We start from the raw sequence: 24,344 nt of genomic DNA, 5'->3' as shown, positions 1-24,344 counted from the left end.
TCCTCAGGAATGGCAACGCATGGAGGGTATCATGGGCGAAACAGTATACTCTGTTATGTCCATGGTACTGCACATGTCTATAGGCGATGGTTACCACTTTTCATCAGGTGGGCCGTCAGCTTGTTTGTCATTCTAAGTATAAATATATATATATATATATATATATATATATATATATATATATATATATATATATATATATATATATATATATATATATATATGTTCTATTAATAGAATTAACCAGCTTCACGCTACATTTTGTTGGGTCATGCTAATGTGATGCTAATCTTCTAATTCGTAACACTAAGTGCTTAAACATTCAGCAGAATATGTAGTGGTTATAGCAATCGTGTATATGTAGTATTTTTACAAAAAGGGGACTTTGTACAAAAGTCGTTTGTTTGGATACCTCTGTTCCATTCGTATTTCTGCCGTGAAGCAGTTGTGTTTGCATGACAGTGTTTCGGTTTGAAGGGTGGGATATGACAGTGAAATTACAAGGTACAGAGGCATAGCACTTTAGTTGGCAGGTATGGAAATGCATAGGGGATACCATGAGTGACACAGTAAACTCTGTTATATTCATGGTATTGTTTATGTCTATAGGCGACGGTTACCACTTTACATTCGGTGGACCGTATGCAATTTAGAATGGCAATCACCTTGATTCTGACCCTGTTTATAGTACGTATTAGTGGGTTGTTTTTCAATCTGGGAATCGCGTCCATTATTATAGAGATTGAGGGTCACAATTCACAAATTATCAGATATGATCATAATATATACTGTGACGCCCATCGTACCTTATATGAGGTACCACTGGCGCCACAGTTTAAAGTGCGAACACTAGGGTGTGCCTCCGTAGCCTGTAATTTCACTACCATATCTCAGTTTGTTCTAGTTAACGATTAAAATCGAATTTTGAATAAGATTTCCTGTAGCCGGATGAAAATCCGCAACCACGAAAACAATTTCCGGTTGAAAGTTCGCTCCAAACTGGATTTATGTTAGTCTTTGTATTTATTAATCTCGATGTATTTGTTCTGGCAAGTTTGAGGAAATATCACCTCTATTCTTACAAAACGTACTCGTAGGGTTGTCACATGCATTATAAATATTTTTTTTATACGAAACAACTAACTTCAATTATTAGCTAACTAAATAAAAATGTTTTAATATCTTGAAAGGATTTCAATAAGATAAAAAAGATGGTTTTTTATGCGATTCTAATAGTAAAAAATAATGACAGACGATCTGATACCTAATGAACAGTACGTCTTCGTAATTATTTTTCTAGATTAGATATAGATATGTTTATAAATAGAGACCATATTAGAGCACTTTTTAAATAATCAATCAGAAATATCGAAAATTGCCTAGTTGTTTTCGAAAATTATATATATATATATATATATATATATATATATATATATATATATATATATATATATATATATATATATATATATATAGTATGTGTGTGTGTGTGGCGATGCTTTTGTTTTAAGTAGTATAAAATAAAATACAATTATATATTTATTTACTTACTTTACTTATATCTTGTTGTACTAATAATACATACAAATATGACACAGGTAAGAAAACGTACAAATGCGATATTGTAGACAATAACTTCTAGTTAATTAACATTATCTAGACAATTTAATCGTTTTATATAATGACTATTATTTACGTACAATAGCTAATTAATCACTATAAGTGTAACAAATACATAAAAGTGCATGACAGGTTTTGTAAATGAGTTTACAAATGAGTGATCCAGGGAGAGACCCATGCTTAATAGTGGAACGTTAGTGGGAACTCATTATTATAAATTGAAATAAACTATAGATAAAAAAAATTCTATGTAGTATAAAGATAAATTTTGAATATAAAATATTGATTGCAGCAGCCCTATCGCAAATCGTCTCATACTTTACCGTTTATTGTTTGTGTCGCGTTCCACAATACGTTACGGATGGCGGTCTGTGTTCGATTCCGGTCGCCATCATATTGTTATAATACCATGTTGTTAAAATGTATTTTGTTGGATTATTTGCTATTTAAAAAGTGATTTAATTATATTTATTTTTTTAATAATTATGTGTATTGTTATGTGTAATGTGCTATTGATTAAGTGACGGAGAATCAGTGAAGCATAGTAGATGAGGATGAAGTCAACTCAGCTGGCCAGTCGTGTCGATTCATCAAGAATTAATTGCAATGGCATATGAAACTGTAATCCTGGTTGCTAACAGTGGGATCGCTGGTGCTCATTGCTATGATAAACCAATATCGTATGTATTTTTAGTGTAATATATGATTTTTATATACCAAAAGTATTTTTATCACGTTTTCCTATATATACTAAACTCACGAGCAAACATATGATAGGTAGTCTAGTATGTTTCGCGATAATTATTTTATCCATAAGAGACTGTTGTTATTTCTATGTAGACTGTCAGATTGAGATACTTAATGTAGAAAAAATAAACAAAAAATTCAAGTATTTAATAGATACTTTTATGATAAAGGTAATTACAAAAATAAATAAAAGTGTGTACGTTCCTATATATATATTTGTTACGAATATTAAAAGAAAAGTATATTTTGCTAAGCAAAAAGGAGGAAAACCTAACACTATCGTGTTGGTCCTACATAAATTTATATAAGGTTCAAATGTCATCAATTATAAATATCTAATTGTGAAAATCGGATCAGAATTGGTGACGTAATCGAGTAATGTAGTCGAAAAATGTTCAGAAGGATTGATAAAATTCTTCTTAAGGAAGTCGCGTTAAATAATGAATATAGTTCCGTGGTTGCATTGAAAATTTTAAATTCGTTGCACATACTGTGGTGTAGTTTTACTTTTACTACAGGTATATTGTATACTAAAAGCACACGAGTGCTTGAAGTGTCTAAAATATTTTATGATCAGAACATATGTCACCTTTCTTATTTTTAGGGATCCGTAGCTAAATGGTCGAAACGGTTTTTTGTTCAGCTACAATCTTTATAAGACTTCGCAGGATTTGATTTTACAAATTTATAAAAGTTAAAATTTAATGATTACCCAAAATTATTAATGAGATTTCGTCATAAAGAGGCCAGCTTGATTCTATAAGAGTTTCTTCCAGCAAACCTAAATAAGAATGAAATATTAAACATCAGTGGTATTTAACTATTGGTCTGAAATGAATTAACATAATATACCTTCATCATTTTCTTTTTAAATGGAGAAATAATTACATAAATGAGAGAAATTTGAGAGACAATAAGATTAGTTTTTTTAAAATAGACATGAATGTGGCGCCATTTAGGGGTGTTTTGGCACAACTGAAGTCGAGATTTGTTACCAGTATTTTAAATACTGAACCCTCGGTATTTTCATCCAACATGCTTCGGATTTTCTAAATAGTTTTCTAAACACACTTTGTTACAATTTTATTGCATATATAAAGGAGAACGTTCTAGAAAAACATGTGTGATATATCGTCACAGCCGGTGAGTGATGGCCGATCTCAGTAACTAATGTAGTGCGCGCATGTTTCACATTTTAGCCTGATGCTTGGTGCTTGAACGTCGGCATACGCCATGTTTATTCGCAATCACATTAATTCCAGAGAGAGTATATTAATCTTAGGAGACATGAAAATAAACGAGTACAAAATATTAAAAAAAAAAAAAGATGAACGAGTAACGAATAAGAAATTTATTTTATTCCTTACTCAGACAAATCGACGGACATTCATCGGTTTGATATCGAAATCTTTGCTAATCTCATTATTGATACTTAAAACTCGTCATTCCTCAGATGGTCATGAATCAAAGGTACGTAAAGTCATCTTCTAAATTATAAACTGAGGCCTCTAAAGGCCTTAGTTTATACACCGGTATTGTCGCTGTGAAACTCTTTATGTCAGAGGGCGCCACCCTCCCGCATATCAGTAGCACAAGTTCTAGCAATAGCAATAGTAGTAAGTTGAAATGGTGATATCATACCATCATTTACAACTTCGTATATTTAGAAAACTTTAAATAGTTTTATATATATATATATATATATATATATATATATATATATATATATATATATATATATATATATATATATATATATATATATATATATATATATATATATATATACAATATATTATATATGTATTAGCTTTTTGCCTACCACGTGTACGATACACGTAAATTTCATATGTAGGTAAGAAAACCAATTAAATATACCACTTTTAGAATAGTATATCAAGATGAAACATACGCCAGATTTTAAGTTAGAACTTCAGGAATGCAACAGCAACCAATTTGGTGCAGTAGTTTTAAATATTCAGCGGTTCGCATCCACCACAAAGTCCCTACCTAATGTCGTTTCTAATTGACTTTTACTACATAATTAAATAACTTACAACTTACAAAATGTGTGAACGCAACCACTAAAAGGGTTTGCGGTTTTAATCTCATGGTAGTTTATTTTACACCGTCGGGAATTTCAAATAAACTGACGGCTACCTGATGGAATGCGGTGAACGTGGGGACGCAATAACGTATGTAATTTCTCATAATGCAGTTGGATACTTCTAAGGACTTAATTAGTGAAAACACAAAAGTAGATAAGATTATTGTATTCACCCTGGTCAGTCACTCAATGCTCTGTCGTCTTACTAATATTCTAAATAGGGGGGAAAGGGATTGTTAGTAATGGAGACTAGGAATCCCATTGCTAGCAATATACCCAACCAGGTCGACCTCCTCGCGGTTCCCTTTGGAAACTATCATGGTTAATTGTATCCTGATGAATTCATCATGATGGGCTAACTGGCCTGTTTTCATTCTCATCTATCACCCTTCACTGGTGCTCCGGCAGCGTATCCTGTTAGCTAAGGCGGGGTTACCATACCATTTTCATCCATTAAAAAAAATCTAAATATGAGAGTTTGTAATGTTTGGATATTTGATGTATGCTGTTGATTCATCATTATCATATCAGCCATTATCTGTCCAGTGCTGAACATAGGTCTTTCCCTAGTTTTGTTAGTAGTTGTCACGCTTGAGAGGCGAGATAGATAGATAGATATTCTTTATTGTTTCCTCCAAAAGATTACAATAGTAAACTTATTATAAATATAAATAAATGCAAGAAATAATCACAATGAGAAAACAATGGGCGACCTTATCGCTAAGAGCGATCTCTTCCAGGCAACCTTTGGATGGAGAGGAGTAATTATAAACAATTTGGTGGGAGGCATGATGGAAAATTTTGTTAGTTCTAAATATGGAAGATGTGATACATATAATATATATAAATATATATATATATATATATTTACACATATACAAATACATTACCAACCGTAGTTAGGCTTTTAGTGATAATTTAAGAGAGACGCTGCTGCCCATCCCTCGGCCTTAACTTCTCTAAGTCGCCTCTTACAACACCCACGGGGAAGAAGCGGTGGCCCATTTTATGTCGGGACCACACGGTATAGAATGTTGTTGATTTTTAATAATAAATACTACACAATCACACCAATCGATGTACAAGCTAGGATACAATATAGGATGTATTATAGAGGTCCAGCTAACAAACGTTTAAAGCCATAACCTAAGTACATTCATCTCTAATTTGCCTAATATATTATATATCAAATATTTATGAAACGCTGAACGGATTCATATGAAATTTGGTACACGTGTCGGTTATATCCTTACGTTTTGTAAGGATACTTTATATTTGGTCTCACGCAAGCAAAACCGTGAGTATCAGCTAATGACTAATATTTAAATATAGATAGTAGTTATTCCAAAAAATTCTCTGGGTACTAAATTGTAATTGAAAACGGATTGATTTAGTAGGGAGATATGGGTTCGTATCCCTTCTATCGACTGTTGGAAGGTAAAATCTTTCAACCTGATATATTTCAAGTTTCTCAGACCTGTATCTGAGAATTTTAAAATACACCAGGTTAACGTTAAAAAATATTTTCAACTATTACATACGAGTACTATGATAAACGAATTAATATTTATTTAAATCATAATTAAAAAAAAATATTATTTATTTAAGTAAAAGTTTCCTCTTGTAGGCTCAATTAATTTGTGTATTCTCGAATAACCAGCTTTATCTCAGCCTTTTTTTATCTCTCCCATGCAATAAACAAGTAAGAACCCCTTAATGCGTCAAATTGGTGTCTGTCGATATACATATGCATGAACATTGTTTTTTTAATAATGGATTATGGTATAGAATTGAAAAAAATGATAGGTGCCTTACGTTATATATTTTTTTAAATTCATTACCTTATAGAGATAAAGTACAATAATTAAAAACAAAAAAAAAAACAGAATAATAAAGGAATCCAAGGAAAATAAAAAAAAACCAACATTGTCAAGCGTAATATATATAATACATAATTATATATAATATAATACGTAATACATAAAGGAAGAGCCAAAAAATAATGTTATGTAAAATTAAGTTAATGCTTTGGTATTTGGTTATGCCTGCTTACCCTTTTAGGAACCTGGAGTGATGTTGTAGTTAAGTAAATAAATAAAAAGTAAAGTTAGACTATAATAATATTAATAACATGGTATATATATTTTTTGAATAAAATTTTATTTATTTTCAAACACTGCGTTATTTTTCCTTTGAACAAAATAGCTTATTATTTAAGGTAACTTTCCTAAACCGCCCGCCTATTTTTCCACTCTGTATATCGCGATACTACTTTCCAGCGGCGTCTATTATTAGCCCCAGAAAAAGACCTTAAATCCCCGCTAGCGATATCAATTATACTTCCCTGAGACGTGTTCAGAAAACATTATCATCATTCAACATCAATTCCGCGTCAGCCCTCCGGAATATCCGGTGAAATTCTGTCCTTTTACACCAGGTCAACAAAACGACTATTTAAACATTCTCTCTTCAGTATAACTAACCTCTTTCCCGGGATTATTCTTCTTCTAAATAAAAATTCAAGATTTAAGAGTCAAGATTCAAGATTTATTTATTTGTAAAACATGCGTATAAATACATGCAGATGTTGACAATATAATAATGTTCGACATGTTTAGCCTGTACGGCATACAAACATATGTAGTTACACAGATAGTTCACATTATACATCAAGAAGAAAAATAATATTTTTCTTTATCGATATAAAAATAATATTAATATTATATTATTAGTGTATACGAGTATAATAAAGTATAAATAAATATTAAGCATTCTAATTATTAAATCAAAATCGAATGGTTAATGTAGAACAGTTGAAATTGGTATGATATATATTTTTTTATTTCTTTTTTTTTCTTATTATGAATTTTTTAACCCACTATAAAAAAGGCCATTTAACGCTATTAATTTTAAATTAAATTGAATAGTAATAGTGTCTAAGTTAAAATAGAAAAAACGATAAAGAAAATTATACCCTAATTCATGTACATACAGAGATAGCTTTATCAGGTTTACTTTATATAAATAAATAACTATTGGTACTTTAAAAGTACTTAACAATATTTTACTCATAGCTTTGTAGGACGTAGACCTTGTGAGCAAGACAGTTCTAAAGCGATATAATACAGGAGACAGTATTGTCCTTTAGGACAATAAATTTAAAAAAATGACAATATTCTCAAGTATAAAGAGCAACTTCTTTTGTCTGGCTGTTTATAATATAAGAATGAGTATTAATATTTTCTAAAGTAGGTACTTATCTCCAAATATAATATTAGAGATACTATAATATAAATTCCCTAGGGATTGGCCTGCGTGAATTTATTTTTTTATGGATGATAATGTCATGGTAACCCTGCCTGCGTTATCGGTACACGCTGACGGGGCACCAGAGATAGATGATAACTGAGGATGAAATCAGGTCAGTTACCCCGTGACGAATTTCACAAGAATTAACTACGACGGTTTTTAAGAGGAATTGTGTGGAGATCGACCTGATGGGGTATATTGTGTATTATACAGTGCAAGTAGAAGCCCATTACATTTATTAAAACAATAAAGAATAGAAGAGGCAAAATGCTGGGCCATCTTATACGACATGACGATTTTTTAAAGAGCATAATAGAAGGAAATATGGAGGGCAAAAGAGAAAGAGGAAGATCGAGGAATAACTACATGGGGCAGATAAAAGAAACACTAGGTGTCATGTCGTATAGAGAGGTCAAGGATATGGCCTGGGATAGAGCACGCTGGAAGAAGATGCATGAATTAGTTGCACCGACAGGAGGAAACTCTTAAATGAAAAGAAGAAGAAAAGCCCATTACCAATAATCCTTTTCCTCTACCTGCTTGAATGCGGATAAAATAATTATTTTTACAAATCTTCACATTTTTAATCCTTCCAAACATGTTTTGTACGGGCGATTCTTCTTAGGGTTGGACCTTACACTGTATTATAATAATTTGACAAATCATTTTATGTTTCCTTCTTATATTATACTCGTATTAGATAATATTTACAAAATTACTGTCTTTTTTTATACAACTTAGAATGGCAAACAAGCTAACGGCCCACCTGATGGAAAGTTGTAACCGTCGCCTATAGACATGAGCAGTATCATGGACATAACAGAAAATACTGTTTCGCCCATGATACTCCCCATGCGTTGCCATTCCTGAGGATTCAGGTGTTATTCCTCTGTACCCAGCAAATTCACGCCATATCCCACCCTTCAAACCAGAACACAGCCATGCAAACACAACTGCTTCACGGTTGAAACACGAATGGGATATAGGTACCCAAGCAATCGACTTTTGTACAAAGTCTCCCTCTGGTCTCACTCAAGTTCTAACACAAATATTAATATAAATTAGTTTGTAGGTGCAACTGAACTTATTAATTCCAAATAACAGGTAAATCAATATCCATTTATATGTATATTATAGTAAATTATATATTCTACATATATAGAATTGTATACTACAGATATAGGTAGATACATTTAATTACTGGGAAAATAAATGAACTAGTTTGCGCTGAATTGCAGAAAATCTCGGTTTCCACTCGCGACAATTCGATCTTGTATAGCACGTGTTTGGGTCTTAAGTTTAAATTAATTTCTTTTGTTACTCACTGCTTCTATGTTTGTACGTGTACATTGTATATTTCTATATAAACATGCACTCTTTTGTAATTTAAAACATAAAAGAACAAAGCTCTTTTGAAGCAGCATCATCACTGATTTTGATGATTAGATTAGGCGACGGCCGGTGGGCCGTCAGCTTGTTTGCCATTCTAAGTTGTATAAAAAAAATATAATTTTCATAAAGATAATTAAAATATACATATAATATTATTATACATATATTTATACGTAATTTGTCTATAGACGGTTACCGTTATCTATGAAGTGGGTCGTCAGCTTGTTTGTTTGACATTCTAGGCATCATAATATATACCTGATTTTAAAAACTCATTTATTTTATAGAAAGCCACATTATCAGCATGTAACAAGGTCTGTTTCACTTCATTTTCAAAATACTTATTATCCGTTATAATATTATAAAGATGAAAGATTTGTTTGTTTGTAATAGATAAACTTAAAAACTACTTAATAGATTTTTAAAATTCTTTCACCTATAGGAAGCTACATTATCAGTGAGTAATAAAGCCTATATATTTTTTCTACTCATACGAAGATACGCCTGATTACTAGTATTTTATAATCTAAATATTTCCAATACATTTTAATTTGTCTTCTTGTGAACCAATTTGTTCGTGTACGTGAGACAATCACATCACGACAAAAACAAATTACAAAGGGATCACTACCTAGATCTTTTTAGGTATAAAAAGTCTAATACATTGTAAAGACTAGAAATTTCATTAGCGAACAGTATATTCGGATGAGGGAAATTCGAACCAATATCAAAATGAATTGAGTTTCCATTTAATCCAAATTTACAAAGTTGATCTGTAACTGTACTATTATAAAGAGGAATGTTTTGAATATTTGTTGGTTTGTTATCAAAAACTACTCAATCGATTTTAAAAATTATTCCACGTATAAAAAAAGCTACATTATTAACGAATAACATGTTATTAGCTGACGATGTAGCTTTCTATATATAATATATATGTTTTTGAAAATCCATGCGAATTCGGCTCGGATAGCTAGTTAATTAAAAATAATTTAGGATTGTGATGATAAAAAATCCGACTTCAATTGTGGCAAAACTGGTTATTTTAATTTAAAAAGTACTAAATCGATTTAAAAAAAGTCTTTGAGACTAGTCTATAAGTGTAGTATATTTAGCTAAAAAAAGAATTTTCCAAATCAGTTTATTATTGACGAGATTATAAGGTAACAAATATTAAAAAAAAAACATCGAATTGAGAACATCCTGGTTTTTTAGGTCAGTTGAAAACACTATGTTTTTAAAGGATTTCAAAACACTATGTTTTTAAAATATTTCAAAAAGATATTCTCAATATTTTAAGAAAAGTGTATGTGTGTGTGTTTGGCGATACTTTTGTTTATATAATAAAATACGATTATATAATTATTACATACAAATATGACAAACTAAAAACTATTTGATATATTTGAAAGTCCATATATATATATATATATATAAATAATGCTATTAATATTCTAAAAACAAAAGTTTGTAAGGATGGGTGGATGTTTGTTATAAGAATATTTTACATACTGAGTATTATTTTATTAATAAATGAAAAACGCGAGTAAAGTCGCAGGATGCAACTAGTTCTGTATAATTTTACACTATTAAACTACTATTTTTATTACCGTACCACATCCATAACTGTCAAGGTCGTCTCTGAAGTGTGCGTTTTAACAATAGACCATTTTTTACAAAAGAATGCAATGTTTTCGGATGTAAATATGTATGTAACATGTAGCCTAATTAGTTAGACGGATTTCAATAAAATGTCGTTACCCTTATCTTACCTTAATGACCCCTAATGGCCCCCGTCTCACTATTGCGCTTGGGTCGTACTCCTAAGAGCAGGATTCTATCTACTGTAATAAATCTTATTTTCGTAAAGCCTGTTAAGTCTAAGCCTATATTCTGTGCGTTGTAGTATGACAACGGTGACAGCTAATATTTGGTTGGGGGAAAGGGATTGTTGGGGACTAAGGGCCGCCATTGGAAATCATCATGCTTATTTCCTAGTGAATACGTCACGATGAGTCAACTGCCTTGACGTTAATCATCTTAACCTATCAACCTTACCAGAGGGAGACTTTTTACATAAGTCGATTGCTTGAGTACCTCTGTCCCAATTGTCCCGAATTGTCGTGTTTCAATCGTGAAGCAGTTGTGTTTGCATGGCTGTGTTTCGGTTTGAAGGGTGGGATATGGTGTGAATTTATAGGGTACAGAGGAATAACACCTGAGTCCTTAGGAATGCAACGCATGGGGGATATCATGGGCGAAACAGTATACTCTGTTATGTCCATGGTACTGCTCATGTCTATAGGCGACGGTTACCATTTTCCATCAGGTGGACCGTCAGCTTGTTTGCCATTCTAAGTTGTATAAAAAAAAACCTTTACTGGTGCTTCACCAAAGTATACCAATTATGCAACTAATATTCTCATAGTTTCACTGTAAAACAAATATATTGATTAACAACTGTGATTATCGTCATCTTCCTACCCTTACCACAAATTATTATTTGTGATCGACGTAATATATTTTTCTCTTCTATTCTTCTCTGTTCACAGTCATTTCCGCACTTTCACTTCCATTTACATTTCTTTTTTTTCCACTTCACTCTCATTCTGGCCATATCATCTTTCTTTATCCACTGCAATAATCATGATATATTTTTATAACCGAATATTTTTTTGAATTGTATGTTTCGTAATATTCCACATCTGTCATTCTCACTATATATAACGTACTATGTATACGTGGTTACCTATCGATATGCTACGTCGCCTACGTAGCAAACGTAGGCCTGCTACGTAGGTGTTGGTCAGTAGACTATGTGAATCAAGCGAAGGTTTAAGTATGTTACATTATATTCATAAACTGCGCCGGGATAAAACAAATCCCCTGTGTGGGCTGCGGTCTCTTCCCTTTGCTTATTTTATTAAACAATAATATAGTTTATTTATAATTACTCCTCTCCATCCAAAGATTGCCTGGAAGAGATCACTTTTAACGATAAGGTATTATAGATTGTTTTCTCATGTGACTATTTCTTGTAATTGTTTGTATCTATAATAAGTTTACTATTGTAATCTTTTGAGGGAAACGGCAATGAAGTATTGTATAATTAATTCATACTTCAACAAATATATAGCTATAGTAATGTAATATATGGCCTGTACACGAGTATATAGCTTTTATCAAATTAACATATGTACGTAATTTTCTGTATTATACCGTGAGTGCCGCTTACACTGTAATAAGGAGCTATAAATAACAACTAACAAGCACCCTGTATAGCGACTAGTCCAAATAAGGGTAGTTACATAAGAATGAATTGTAATACATTTTGGACGCTATTGGCCTGGTGGATTCTTGGATTGTTACGTATTCGTCTTATGACATTTCATTCTATTAAGTATAGAATTATTTTTTTCTCAAACTGTGTTCATAAATAAGTCGATTATATTATTTTTATTTATACACTCTCATGGTTTTATCTGCGTACATTAAGATAAAAATTAACATCAGAAGGAGACTTTGTACAAAAGTTGTTTGCTTGAGCATCTCTGTCCCATTCGTGTTTCTATCGCAAAGCAGTTATGTTTGCATGCCTGTATTTCGGTTCGAAGGGTGGGATATGACAGTGAATTTACAGGGTATAGGGGAATAACACCAGAGTTCTCAGGAATGGAATAGAATCTCATGCGTAAAACATTATACTCTGTTATGTCCATGGTACTGCTCATGTCTATAGGCGAAGGTTACCACTTTCCATCAGGTGGGCCCTTAGCTTTTTATGCAAATTAGCTTGTTTGCTATTCTAAGTTGCATAAAAAAACCTGTGTTAATTTAGGTTCGTAGCAATATTAAATTGTAATCAGCCGTAATCTGTACATAGGTCTCCCTTATATACTGCCATAAGGAACGGTCTTAAGCCACCAACATCTGTATAACAATATTACATACATTTCATTAAAATCCAAACACCTGAACAAACTTACATATTAATAATATTTGTTTATATTATTATTAAAGTTCTTGTTTTGTGATTTTTTATTGTCAAACTTATAATGGAATCGTATGCATAGATTCATCTTAATCGCCAGAGTTAGAAATCCCTTTCTTTCCTGTGGCTGTCATAAGAGGCGACTAAAGGAATTAAGTGGTAGAGGGATGAACAGCAGTGCCTCTCTTAAAACATCTCTAAAAGCCTAATTGCGGTTGCCAACCCGCCTGCCAAACTTGGCAACTATTGACAAATCTCTCCTTATGGCTTATGTTCAGCAGTGGTCATTTTATAGCTGAAGTGAATTGATTTTGTTAATACCAAAATCTCTGTTTTTGCATATTAATATCAACTTACTTATTCACAAAGTATGAAAAAAGAAACTACGTATCTTATTACAAATGCATAAAACTTTAAATGCGTTTCATATATAAATAAACAATTCAGTAAACATTGAACTTTATATCGAATAAAAGTTGTTTTATAAAAAAATCGAGTCGATATAACTTTTCCAATACTAATAAAAGTTTGAAAACGAGGAATACGCGACGCGACGGATAGAGCCAGTCTGTTTGCATTAAACAACCGCGTACTTTGCTTTTAAGACTTTGTTGCAACTTACAGGTAACTTGGGATTTTTGATCCACGTAATATGTTACCCAGGTACACTCACGACAGTGAAAAGTGGGTGAATATGTAGAACAACCTTTTCATGTAAACACAAGTATCAATTTTATATGAGTTACTTTATAAAAATGCGCCGGAAAGTTGTTAGACATATGGCTTTCTAGGTAATGTTCAAGAGATGAATTTATCTTTATTAATAACCCTGGAATCATCATTGTCAATCTATTATCATATCGCTGAAGGGCATGACTCTATCTCTCTAAAGGGAGAATCTTAGATGAAGCATTGACTGTCAAAAATAGAACAAAATTAGATTAGATATATTTTTAAATAAAGACAAAACATCTTTTTTCAGTTTTGCAAATAATTAAATTAAACATTGCCCAGATCAGCTAGGTTACTTTCAAATGGGTTCCAATAGTTAGATATAGTAATGTGATGTTTTACATTCTTGAATTGCAACACCAGCGACATATTGGTATCATATTGCGTTATCAATAAAGGCACTAAAATGTAGTTGTTTAAATGTTGTAATTGATTTATATAGTAATATATTATTGTTACTTAGACAGATGTGTATTAGTGTAACTTGTGTAAATGTGAATGTAAATGCGATTCAAATTTTAATATACCTCGCAATTGTAGCATTTCAAGAGTACAGCACAAAATTGTTACTGGCAATAAATAGTTTGAATTGAATTCGTTACAGAATTTAGATTCAAAAGTAGAACTGCAGGTTGATTCTTTTTTTAACTTGAACCGGAAACTATTATATATTATATATATATTGTAAACAATTTAATGTTAAATTTAACAGTTTTTGCGTGATATTAAAGCAAATATATAAACAAACTGGCCGGCAGATAAAAAATCTTAATTAATTATTATTCTGACTTCTATTGATATTATTAAGATCCCTTACATTATTTTTTCTCGTCTAGTTATAATATTATTATGTGTACCAGTTATAGAATGTTATTGTCGTTTTTATGTTTATTTACTTACCTACATTTATTTATTTGTCCATTTCAGTTCCTTTGTACCTTTTTGTGATGTTAAAAAATATTATTGTTGCGTTTGTAGGCCAAATCGCTTGAAAATATCAAATAACATAGTCGTAATCGAGCCCGTCTCGAATAATGAGCAAGCGAAAAAGCCTTTTGTTTTGCGTTGACTGTAAATTATTTTCTATTGTTGTATCAACTTCTTAATTATTCTAGATTTATTTAATTTAACTTTGGTAACAATTTAGAATTTAAATTAATTAATTTAGAATATACAATTTATGATTTTATTTTACCAAAAAATCGGCTTAAATTTTGACGAAATTGGTATGTGAAGTAAGAATATACCCATATAATTTTTTAAGGCAATTACACGGCTGTTTAAAAAAATTGAGGAATGTTTTCAGATTTTATGTGTGTATGTATGTGTGTGAGATTCTTTATTCCACAATAACTTCTAAATGCCTAAATCGATTTGAATGTATGGCATATTGTTAAAATCCTTATATCATTTCGAGTTAGAATGGCTGTGATGTTTTTGCAAATATTTAGTTAGTTTTATGTCAGGTTTAAATGTTTATGATGCAGATTTAAATCAACTTTTTATCCGGATCACGCAGACGAAGTCACGTGTAAAAGCTAATAATAATCTAAACGTAAAAGTGAGTTTGTTTTTAGCACCTAAATGGCTGAATCAATCATCATTAAACTTGGCATTTACGTAGTATTTAGGATGATGGTGAACTTAAGATACTTCACGACTAGTCGAAACGAGTAGACGAAAGTCACCAAAGGGAGACTTTGTACAAAAGTCGATTGCTTGGGTACCTCTGTTTCATTCATGTTTCTTCTACCGTGAAGTAATTGTGTTTGCATGGCTGTGTTTCGGTTTGAAGGGTGGGATATGGTGTGAATTTACAGGGTACAGAGGAATAACATCTGAGTCCTCAGGAATGGCAATGCATGGGGGGTATCATGGGTGAAACAGTATAATCTGTTTTGTCCATTGTACTGCTTATGTCTATAGGCGACGGTTACAACTTTCCATCAGGTGGGCCGTCAGCTTGTTTGCCATTCTAAGTTGTATAAAAAAAAAAACTTTTTATTTTGATTACGATGACGAAGTCATTAGTAAAAATCTTATAAATCTTTTAAAATTGTACGATAGAATCACATAAATTATAATTATTGTTTGCAGTAGAGATGGTGGCGTTCTCTATTGCAAACATTGATACAGAATGTAATAAACATTAGCCACAGATAATATCTGAGTTTACAATGAACTACGGCGTTATTAATCTGTCATTTGATATTACGTGGTACGATATAATTTATTTTGTATTGTACTAAATTAAATTTACATGGACAATAAAAGCACTTGGAATCCTAGCAATAATCACAAAATATTAATTGGGACATTCATATATTTTCGATGACAAGTTAAAAAAAGTCTATGAAATTTGGTATAAACGTACTATATGGGTTGGAGAAGGATGTAGGCTACTTTTTATCCTGGTTAGTAAAAATATCCCGGAGTCGCGAAAAGCTAGTAATCCATAAAAAATATAATCGTCTTGTGAGGATTTTTTATTAAATCTCCCAGTCAAAACAATAAATTCCCCCTCTTTGGACACTCGTGGCTGCAAGTGACACTCTCTACAAGTGTATAAAATATAAAACCAATATACTTATATTGTTTTTATTATATAAAAACCATTTTATGGAACTGTGTATTTATTTATTTATTTATAGCAAGGCAACAGATTACAAATTAATACATTTATAAAATAAATATTATATAAAACGGAATTAAATTTGCACTCCAATAACTGTATGTATAGTATATATAAAATATTTAATACTGTTTGTCTTTTCATATGAGAAAAATCCAAAAAAAAAAAGAAGTAAAGAGATAAGTGTGTACCTATATACCAAATTTTATAATAATTGATAAAGCTGTTAAGGTGCAATAAAGTAACAAAAAAAAAAAAACAAAAAAAAACTCATTTTCTTTCACATTTATAATATTAGTAAGGACTTACAGGATATAATATATTCCTTTTATGAATTGTTTACGGAGTGATTAACATTCTAAGGGAGTGTTTTACACCGAAATTGCACATTTTTCCAAAGAAACACGGTCCGAAAAGTGACAAAAAATTTTGAGCTTTATTTACTTGACAGCTGGATGACCCGTGTTAATGTAAGAGGTTTACATTTTTTTGACATTTTTTGACCCATGTTTTTTAGGGGTTAATGTTTAGTGTCACTGGTTGGATACTTATCTAAAAGGATTCTTTTAATTTTAATTTCAGTATAAGATTTTTATGTTTATAAAAATAAAGAATAGAGCAGAAGAAAAATGTTTTTTTACTCCATAACTTTTTTTAGTATTTTTTATTTTAAATAGAGATGCAACTTTAGCTAAAAAGAAGAGGTAAGAAATTTAACTGCTGTTTTCTTTTAAGTTTTTTTTTTTATACCACTGAGGTGGCAAACAAGTATACGACCCACTTGATATGTGGCTACAGTCGACAATTTGAATTTTACAAGTTATGGTTTACTGTGAATAGCATCAATTAGTACCAGATTATACAAATTAAGGTGTTAACAATAAAATTAAGATGAAGTAACTAAACTATTTAGTTGTAATGACTAGAGTAGATTAATCATTACAAACACCGCCCGTTCACGAGTATGACGGATATTGTAGTATTATTAATATATATATATAGTATTATTATTATTATTACCATGGACATAACAGAGTGTTGCCGGTCTTATGGTATGGATGTTAGATATTATACTTATTTGTTCACCTTAAGCTATTTTACTTGATAGAAATACGATACTAAATCTGGCAGACCCCGCCATAAGATCGTGTGGCCTAATGGATAAGGCGTCGGACTTCGGATCCGAAGATTGCAGGTTCGAGTCCTGCTACGATCGGCGATTTTTATTTTCATTTTTACTACTTAATTTACGACGAAGATTGTAATAAATTAAAAAAATTGCCTTCCTATGATTTTTTTATGCAACTTAGAATAGCATACAAATTGACGGCCTATAATAATGGTAAAAATGGTAATTAATGGTAAGCCGTAATCGTCGTTTACAGACGTGGACATCACAGTTTCACAGTGACGCCTGAAGATTACGCTGATATGCTGCCATACCTTGTAATATCGCACCTTTCAAACATAGTCATGCAAGCATAGCTGCTTCACTACAGAAATATGGATGGGACAGAGGTCCCCAAATAGACTATTTTTGTACAAAGACTCCCTCTTCATTATAAAAAATATCATCACTATGATAATATAAATAATTTATTCGATCACTTTGTATTATTGTTTGTTTGTTCGTTCGTGTTATACTTTGGAATAATAAGTAGACTATATATATATATATATATATAATTATATATATATATATATATATATATATATATATATATATATATATATATATATATTACAGGGTACAGAGGAATAACACCTGAGTCCTCAGGAATGGCAACGGATGGGGGGTATCATGGGCGAAACAGTATACTCTGTTATGTCCATGGTACTGCTCATGTCTATAGGTGAGCCGTCAGCTTGTTTGCCATTCTAAGTTGCATAAAAAATCACCCATTTCGATATTGCTCATATCGGTCTGATATCTATTTTCGAATATGATAAAAGTTTGTATTCCAATATTACTTTTCGTAAAACAGACTTAACATATTCGTTATTGGACCAGCATATGGATATTGTAACTAAAATATATACTATACTAGCGACCCGTCCCGGCTTCGCACGGGTGCAATACAACACCGCTATGTCCCTGCATTTTAAATCTGTAATATCTTCGGAAATATTCATTTAAATTACATGTAAAGGGCCATATCGATCTATATTAAATGGACAATGTATTTAAGGTTGGTGTCTAATTGCGCAATTGAAAATGGAAAGTGGAAAATGGACTGTATATTTGATTTTTAGGATGAAAGGAGGCAAGGTACCTGGATTACTCGATGTCTTCCCGGAGGCCGGCCGTCCTCTCGTTCTTATACGATGCTGCACCAGCACACTATTACACTTCACAAAACACAAATATTGTCTATATGCAAATCTACTAAATCAGTCTATATATTGTCCAAAATACTAATTATAATGCGGAAGAAAAAACTATGATAGCCGCCATTCAACGATCTCCGAGCGACTGCGTTTGACAGCCCGAGTCTAGCCGATCGGGCTCGAGCGAAACATCTCTGTCCTTTTCAGATTCCTTGCCAAGGAAAGAGATAGATGTGGAGGGGACGCAAGGAAAGGAAAATAGGTATACAGGCGCAAACAAGGGTACTTAATTGGATAAAAATTGAAAATTAATGCTGTATTGCTTAAAATCACTTCGTAAATAAGCCATTTTTTCTGTAAAATGTAAAGGATAAAAAATTATTATTATGGGTTATTTTTAAGAGATAGACATGTACATTATTTTATGTATATAGTACATTATTTTGATTTATCTCGTGATGTACAGCCAGTGTTTGCGCAAAAAAAGTGTTTATTTACGACATCACATTAGAAATCTCTAAATTGATCAGTGTTTCTCTACAATATTATGCATGTATTATACATATAAACCTTCCTCTTAATTTTCTCTATCTATTAAAAAAACCGTTTCAAAATCCGTTGTGTCGTTTTAAAGATTTAAGCATACATAGGGACGGACAGACAGCGACAACGACTTTGTTTTATACTATGTAGTGATATTACCCACCCCTAATGGAAACTGATAATATGACATAGTAAAAAGTACAAGACCATGTACAAGTATCACACATACAGACTGGCTACATCTGAGAACTATTTATTTTCTTTACATCAGAAAACGAAATTCAAAACAAACATAGGACCTAAATAAACATTCTAACATACATATTAAAAAAATATATAATAACTAGTTTTCCCCATTGACTTCGTACGCGTGACTGGAATATATTCTTTGATTACAATAAAATGTTGTCGTTGTTCTTGTTTCACCTCAAGTAATAAATTACTTGAGGAGGAAAAGGAGAAAGTAAGGATTTATCCTTAATTATAAATGTAGTTTAGACATTCATGGTATCGGACTATGTTTTTAATGAGGATTGTTAATTATATGGTTAATCCAATTATTCGCATGTGCAGAAAATATAACAATTTATGCAAGAACCTTGATATTTTCCAACAATCCTTGCAATGTTACATTAAAGCTGCCAATTTGTTACTTTAAATTTATAGCCGTCATTCTTTTAATTTAGATAATATCGAATGTTATGCAGAGCAGTTATTGGAGTACAAATTTAATGCTGTTTTATGTAATATTTATTTTATTAATGTATTGATTTGTAATCTGTTGCCTTGCTATAAATAAATAAATAATATATTAAAGTGAGATGGAAGTTTTTAAAGAAGAAGAAATATTTTGCCGCACTCTGCGTGTTTTACCGCTTGTACAATAAATTGTGCTCAGAAGAATTGTTCAATACGAGTGTGATGCCTACGGCCACTTTCTACCATCGTACGTCACTCCATCGACAGTGATTTCACCCTTATATCATATGTCTATATTAAGAAATAATAGAATTTAATTGTGCCTCCGATCAAACTGTTTATAATTACTCCTCTCCATCCAAAGGTTGCCTGGAAGAGATCGCTTTTAGCGATAAGGTCGCTCGTTGTTTTCTCATTGTGATTATTTCTTTTAATTGTTTATATTTATAATAAGTTTACTATTGTAATCTTTTAGAGGAAACAATAAAGAGTATTTATTTATCTATCTTTTCAGTAAAACGATATGTACCAGCAGAAATAACAAACACAATTTGTTCATGCAAACTGGAGCTACGACTCGACTGGGCAGTATCTTGTATTAATTATTAAAATATACCACTAGGACTAAGCGTAGAGTTACCATTATTCACATCTTAATATGGAACATGAAGGTTAATTCTTATGGATAAATTTCCCTTTATATATTAGAAATTAGAAAAATGTTCGTATAGAACTTACCAGTTAAACGTCCCATCAAAATATGTTTTAATACAACATTAGAAAACATAATTTTTCTTTAAAAGATGAGCTTAATTTTGTAAATGAATGATTATGATTTTGAGTTTTTAATTTAATTTAAAACACGCTTATTAAATTATATAACAAGCTTTTAAATGCAAATGAAAGAAGAATGAGCAATGGAATTAATAAACGAATGGAAAGATTTTTATTTAATTTTTTGCTTTCATGGGAAATTAAATGTAAGTATTCAGTTTATTCTTTCGAAATATAAAAATCCAATGAATTCAAACCACATCCCCATTTCTTAAATAGGTATGCGCTTTAAATTAAATGAAGACTGAAAATAGTAATATTGTGAATTGCTAGTTAAATAAAATGCCGGTTCGTGTTTAAGTTGTACTGGCATATTAATAGAATGAACAAAAAAGAATAAAGAAATATACGAGTATAAAAACACAAACTACAAGAGAGTTTGTAATAAATATATTATTTTTATTTAAAAACTTAACCCGTTTCTTCGTTCGTATGACCGGGGTACATTAGAATGGTTAGAACAAAAAGTAGCTGTGGGCGAAAAGACTGTAAGCTGGTATGAAAACACGGTGTTTTTAGGAAGGAAATATCAAAATAAAATATTATATATATAATTTATTATATATATTATTATGCAACTTAGAATGGCAAACAAGCTAACGCCCACCTGATAGAAAGTGGTAACCGTCATCTATAGACACGAGCAGTACCATAGACATAACAGAGTATACTGTTTCGCTCGCTACTCGCGACACAGACATGAATCGCGCTCATGAATAATGGCTCTCATTAAATTTAAGACTAGTCTCCAAATTTAAAATCATACCCGAAATTAAAGCGTGAGTACATAATAAATATACATAAGTAAATTTTAAGTTAAGATATATTTCAGATATAATATGTACTATACTTTTTTCTTTTAAAAAATGTTAAAAAGGCGTCAACTTTAAAGTTCATATTCATTTAAAGAATAAATTATATATTTTACGTATGCATAAATGATATTTATGTATGCAAATGTTGAATCCGTCGTGATGAATTGGACAATCAGCAATAGCTTAAATGTTTGCATGTAGCCAAGCTAAATCCGCGAGCCTTAGTTGTTTAGCGACAGGAACACAAAGCTTGTTATTAATGGGGTGTTCAAGTGTGACAAGTCCTGAAAAATTTGCATAGATGGTGTCCCTAGTCAAGTGATGTGTATGCAGCATGGTTCGTAAGTCTGCTTGCACAGTGGCTACTACCAGGTACTACTGAACTACTTTCAGTGTGTTAACTTTATTAGTAATACAATTATAGTGTTGATAATATTTATAATAAAAGTGTTTTAGTGTTTGAATAAATAAATTTACTAGCCTACTTATTAAATATATATGTATATATATAAAACACTAAAACATACAGTAACAACAATAAGTTAATAACAATTACTTTAACATTAGCATTTTCTCTAAAAGAGATTTCTTCCAGTTAACCTAACAGTGGTATAGGAAGTAGTGAGTGGGCAGTAGTAGTGCTAAACAGAAATTAAAACAAATATTAAGATATACGCACGCACGCACGCACACACGCACGCCTGCACGCAAGCACGCACGCACTCAGGCACGCACGCACGCACGCACACACATACACATAGTATTAATGCTAGTAGTTGTCACACTTGGCAGGCGGATTGGTAATCACAGTTAGCCTTTGGTGATGTTTGTTGACAATGCTACCTGTCCATACGCTCACGGGAAAGGAAAGGATGGCTCATTCTGTGCCGGAACCACACACGGGTGCACATTGCATCACATCACATTAGAAACCTCTAAAATTATCAGTGTTTCTCTACTATATTATGTATGTATAATAGGTATAAACTTTCCTCTTGAATCACTTTATCTATTAAAAAAAACTTCAACAAAATCCGTTGCATAGTTTTAAAGATCTAAGTATACATAGGGATAGACAAACAGGAAGCGACTTTGTTTTATACTATGTAGTGATAGAAAGTCTAGTATTAATAAGGGTCGTCATACTTCAAGTGTTGGTAGTTGTACACATAGGTACTTATGGTAGCGGAATTAAACAAAATAATTCTATTCGAATAACCAGTTGAAACATTATCATGGCTGGAAAGTTTTGCGTCGACATATTACGATGTAGATACAAACTAAGTTGCATCTAAGTGCATATATGTGTCGTTACTTTGGTCTCTATATTGTGATTGATGATTACCCGTGCTGTATATATGTTAGATAGCTAACCAAGTATCAAAACAGTGGCGTTGAATGACATATAGACTGATTGATGGCGATTTGTTATTACGTCTTTAGATAAATACTTAACTGTAATTATATGTTAAGGTAAAACATTATTTATAAGTTAAAATCTTCTAAGTTTATTGAGGACACACGGCACCACACAAAAAGTTTAAAATATACAAAAAATACATATAATAAAACGCTATTATAAAAAATAAGGAACATTATACATTAATTATTGTTTTAACAGATTATTTTAACGTAAAAAGACGTAAGTAAAAATATTAATAAATGTTTGTACATGTCTGTACGTAACACATCTGTATTACTGTTTTTATTTTTTAGCTTACTAACAACATTACAGTTACTGTGTTATCAAAGCTATATAGCTAGTGAGTCACGTACAAAATAGTTTACGATGTCATCTTGAGGCGAGTCGAGTAGTAAATCGCTATTGGAAATACGTTTTATATCGCACATTTTGTGAGTAAGTTATGCTCTATTTATGGGACACGTGGAAATCTTAGATCATATATCTAGATGGAGTATCGAGTGTCGAAAAACGTCGAGGAAAAACGGTCAATCAACTATTGGCTGACGCGTCGTTTTTTCATACTGTGTGTTCAGTATTCAATCTCTTGTAAAAGTGTATGAAAGTCTGAAAGTGTAATATTGATAATATAGCAAATATAAATAAATTTATTTATTTATTTAATATTTATTCTATATTTAATAAATAAAATGATGTTTCTGTGATAATTTCAACATAACTTGTTTAAACATTTGTTATTTTAAAAAAAAATATATAGTGGTACTTACTTTCAGAAATGAAGGGAAGGGACTTTTAGCAATAGCTTTCTGTCAAGGTTTTTCCAAGAGACTACAGCATTTGCTTTTTCAAAAAAGGGGTAAAGAGGTTTCTTCAAGGTCGTCAACGCGCGTCTAATGCCCTTGGTATTGCAGGTCTTTACAGGCTACAGTAGGCCGTGTGGTCCCGGCATAAAATAGGCCACACCTTTCTTTCCCTTGGGTGTTGTAAGACCTGACTAAGGGAGGGCGAGGGATGGGCAGCAGCGTTCCTCTTAAATATCTCTAAAGCCTGACTGCGGTTGCCAATATGTATGCCAAGCGTGTCAACTACTGGCAAAACCTCCCCATAGGGGAGACTTATGTTCAGCAGTGGACAGAAGGCTGATATGATAAGCTACAGTAACTGCTTACTAT

At 31.6% G+C, this 24,344-nt stretch overlaps 1 protein-coding gene and 1 non-coding gene across 2 annotated transcripts in view; both read left to right on the top strand.

Annotated features, from left to right (window-relative positions):
* Positions 1-1,972: 1,972 nt before the first annotated feature.
* The window catches only part of LOC113520402 (spondin-2-like), a 103,219-nt gene continuing 80,847 nt past the window's right edge, over positions 1,973-24,344 (top strand). The window contains exon 1 of the mRNA XM_052898149.1: positions 1,973-2,300. Within this exon, the coding sequence (XP_052754109.1) occupies positions 2,227-2,300 (74 nt within the window). The 5' untranslated portion in view covers positions 1,973-2,226. The remainder of the gene's footprint in view (positions 2,301-24,344) is intronic.
* Positions 17,674-17,746, top strand: Trnar-ucg (transfer RNA arginine (anticodon UCG)). Its single transcript has one exon. It is a non-coding gene; the product is annotated as a tRNA-Arg (tRNA).

The sequence above is a fragment of the Galleria mellonella genome, unplaced genomic scaffold (assembly GCF_026898425.1).
Source record: "Galleria mellonella isolate WM207_F2 unplaced genomic scaffold, CSIRO_AGI_GalMel_v1 utg40, whole genome shotgun sequence".
Taxonomy (NCBI): Eukaryota; Metazoa; Arthropoda; class Insecta; order Lepidoptera; family Pyralidae; genus Galleria; species Galleria mellonella.
Note: the sequence above shows the minus strand (reverse complement) of the source record. Positions and strands in the feature narration are given on the sequence as shown.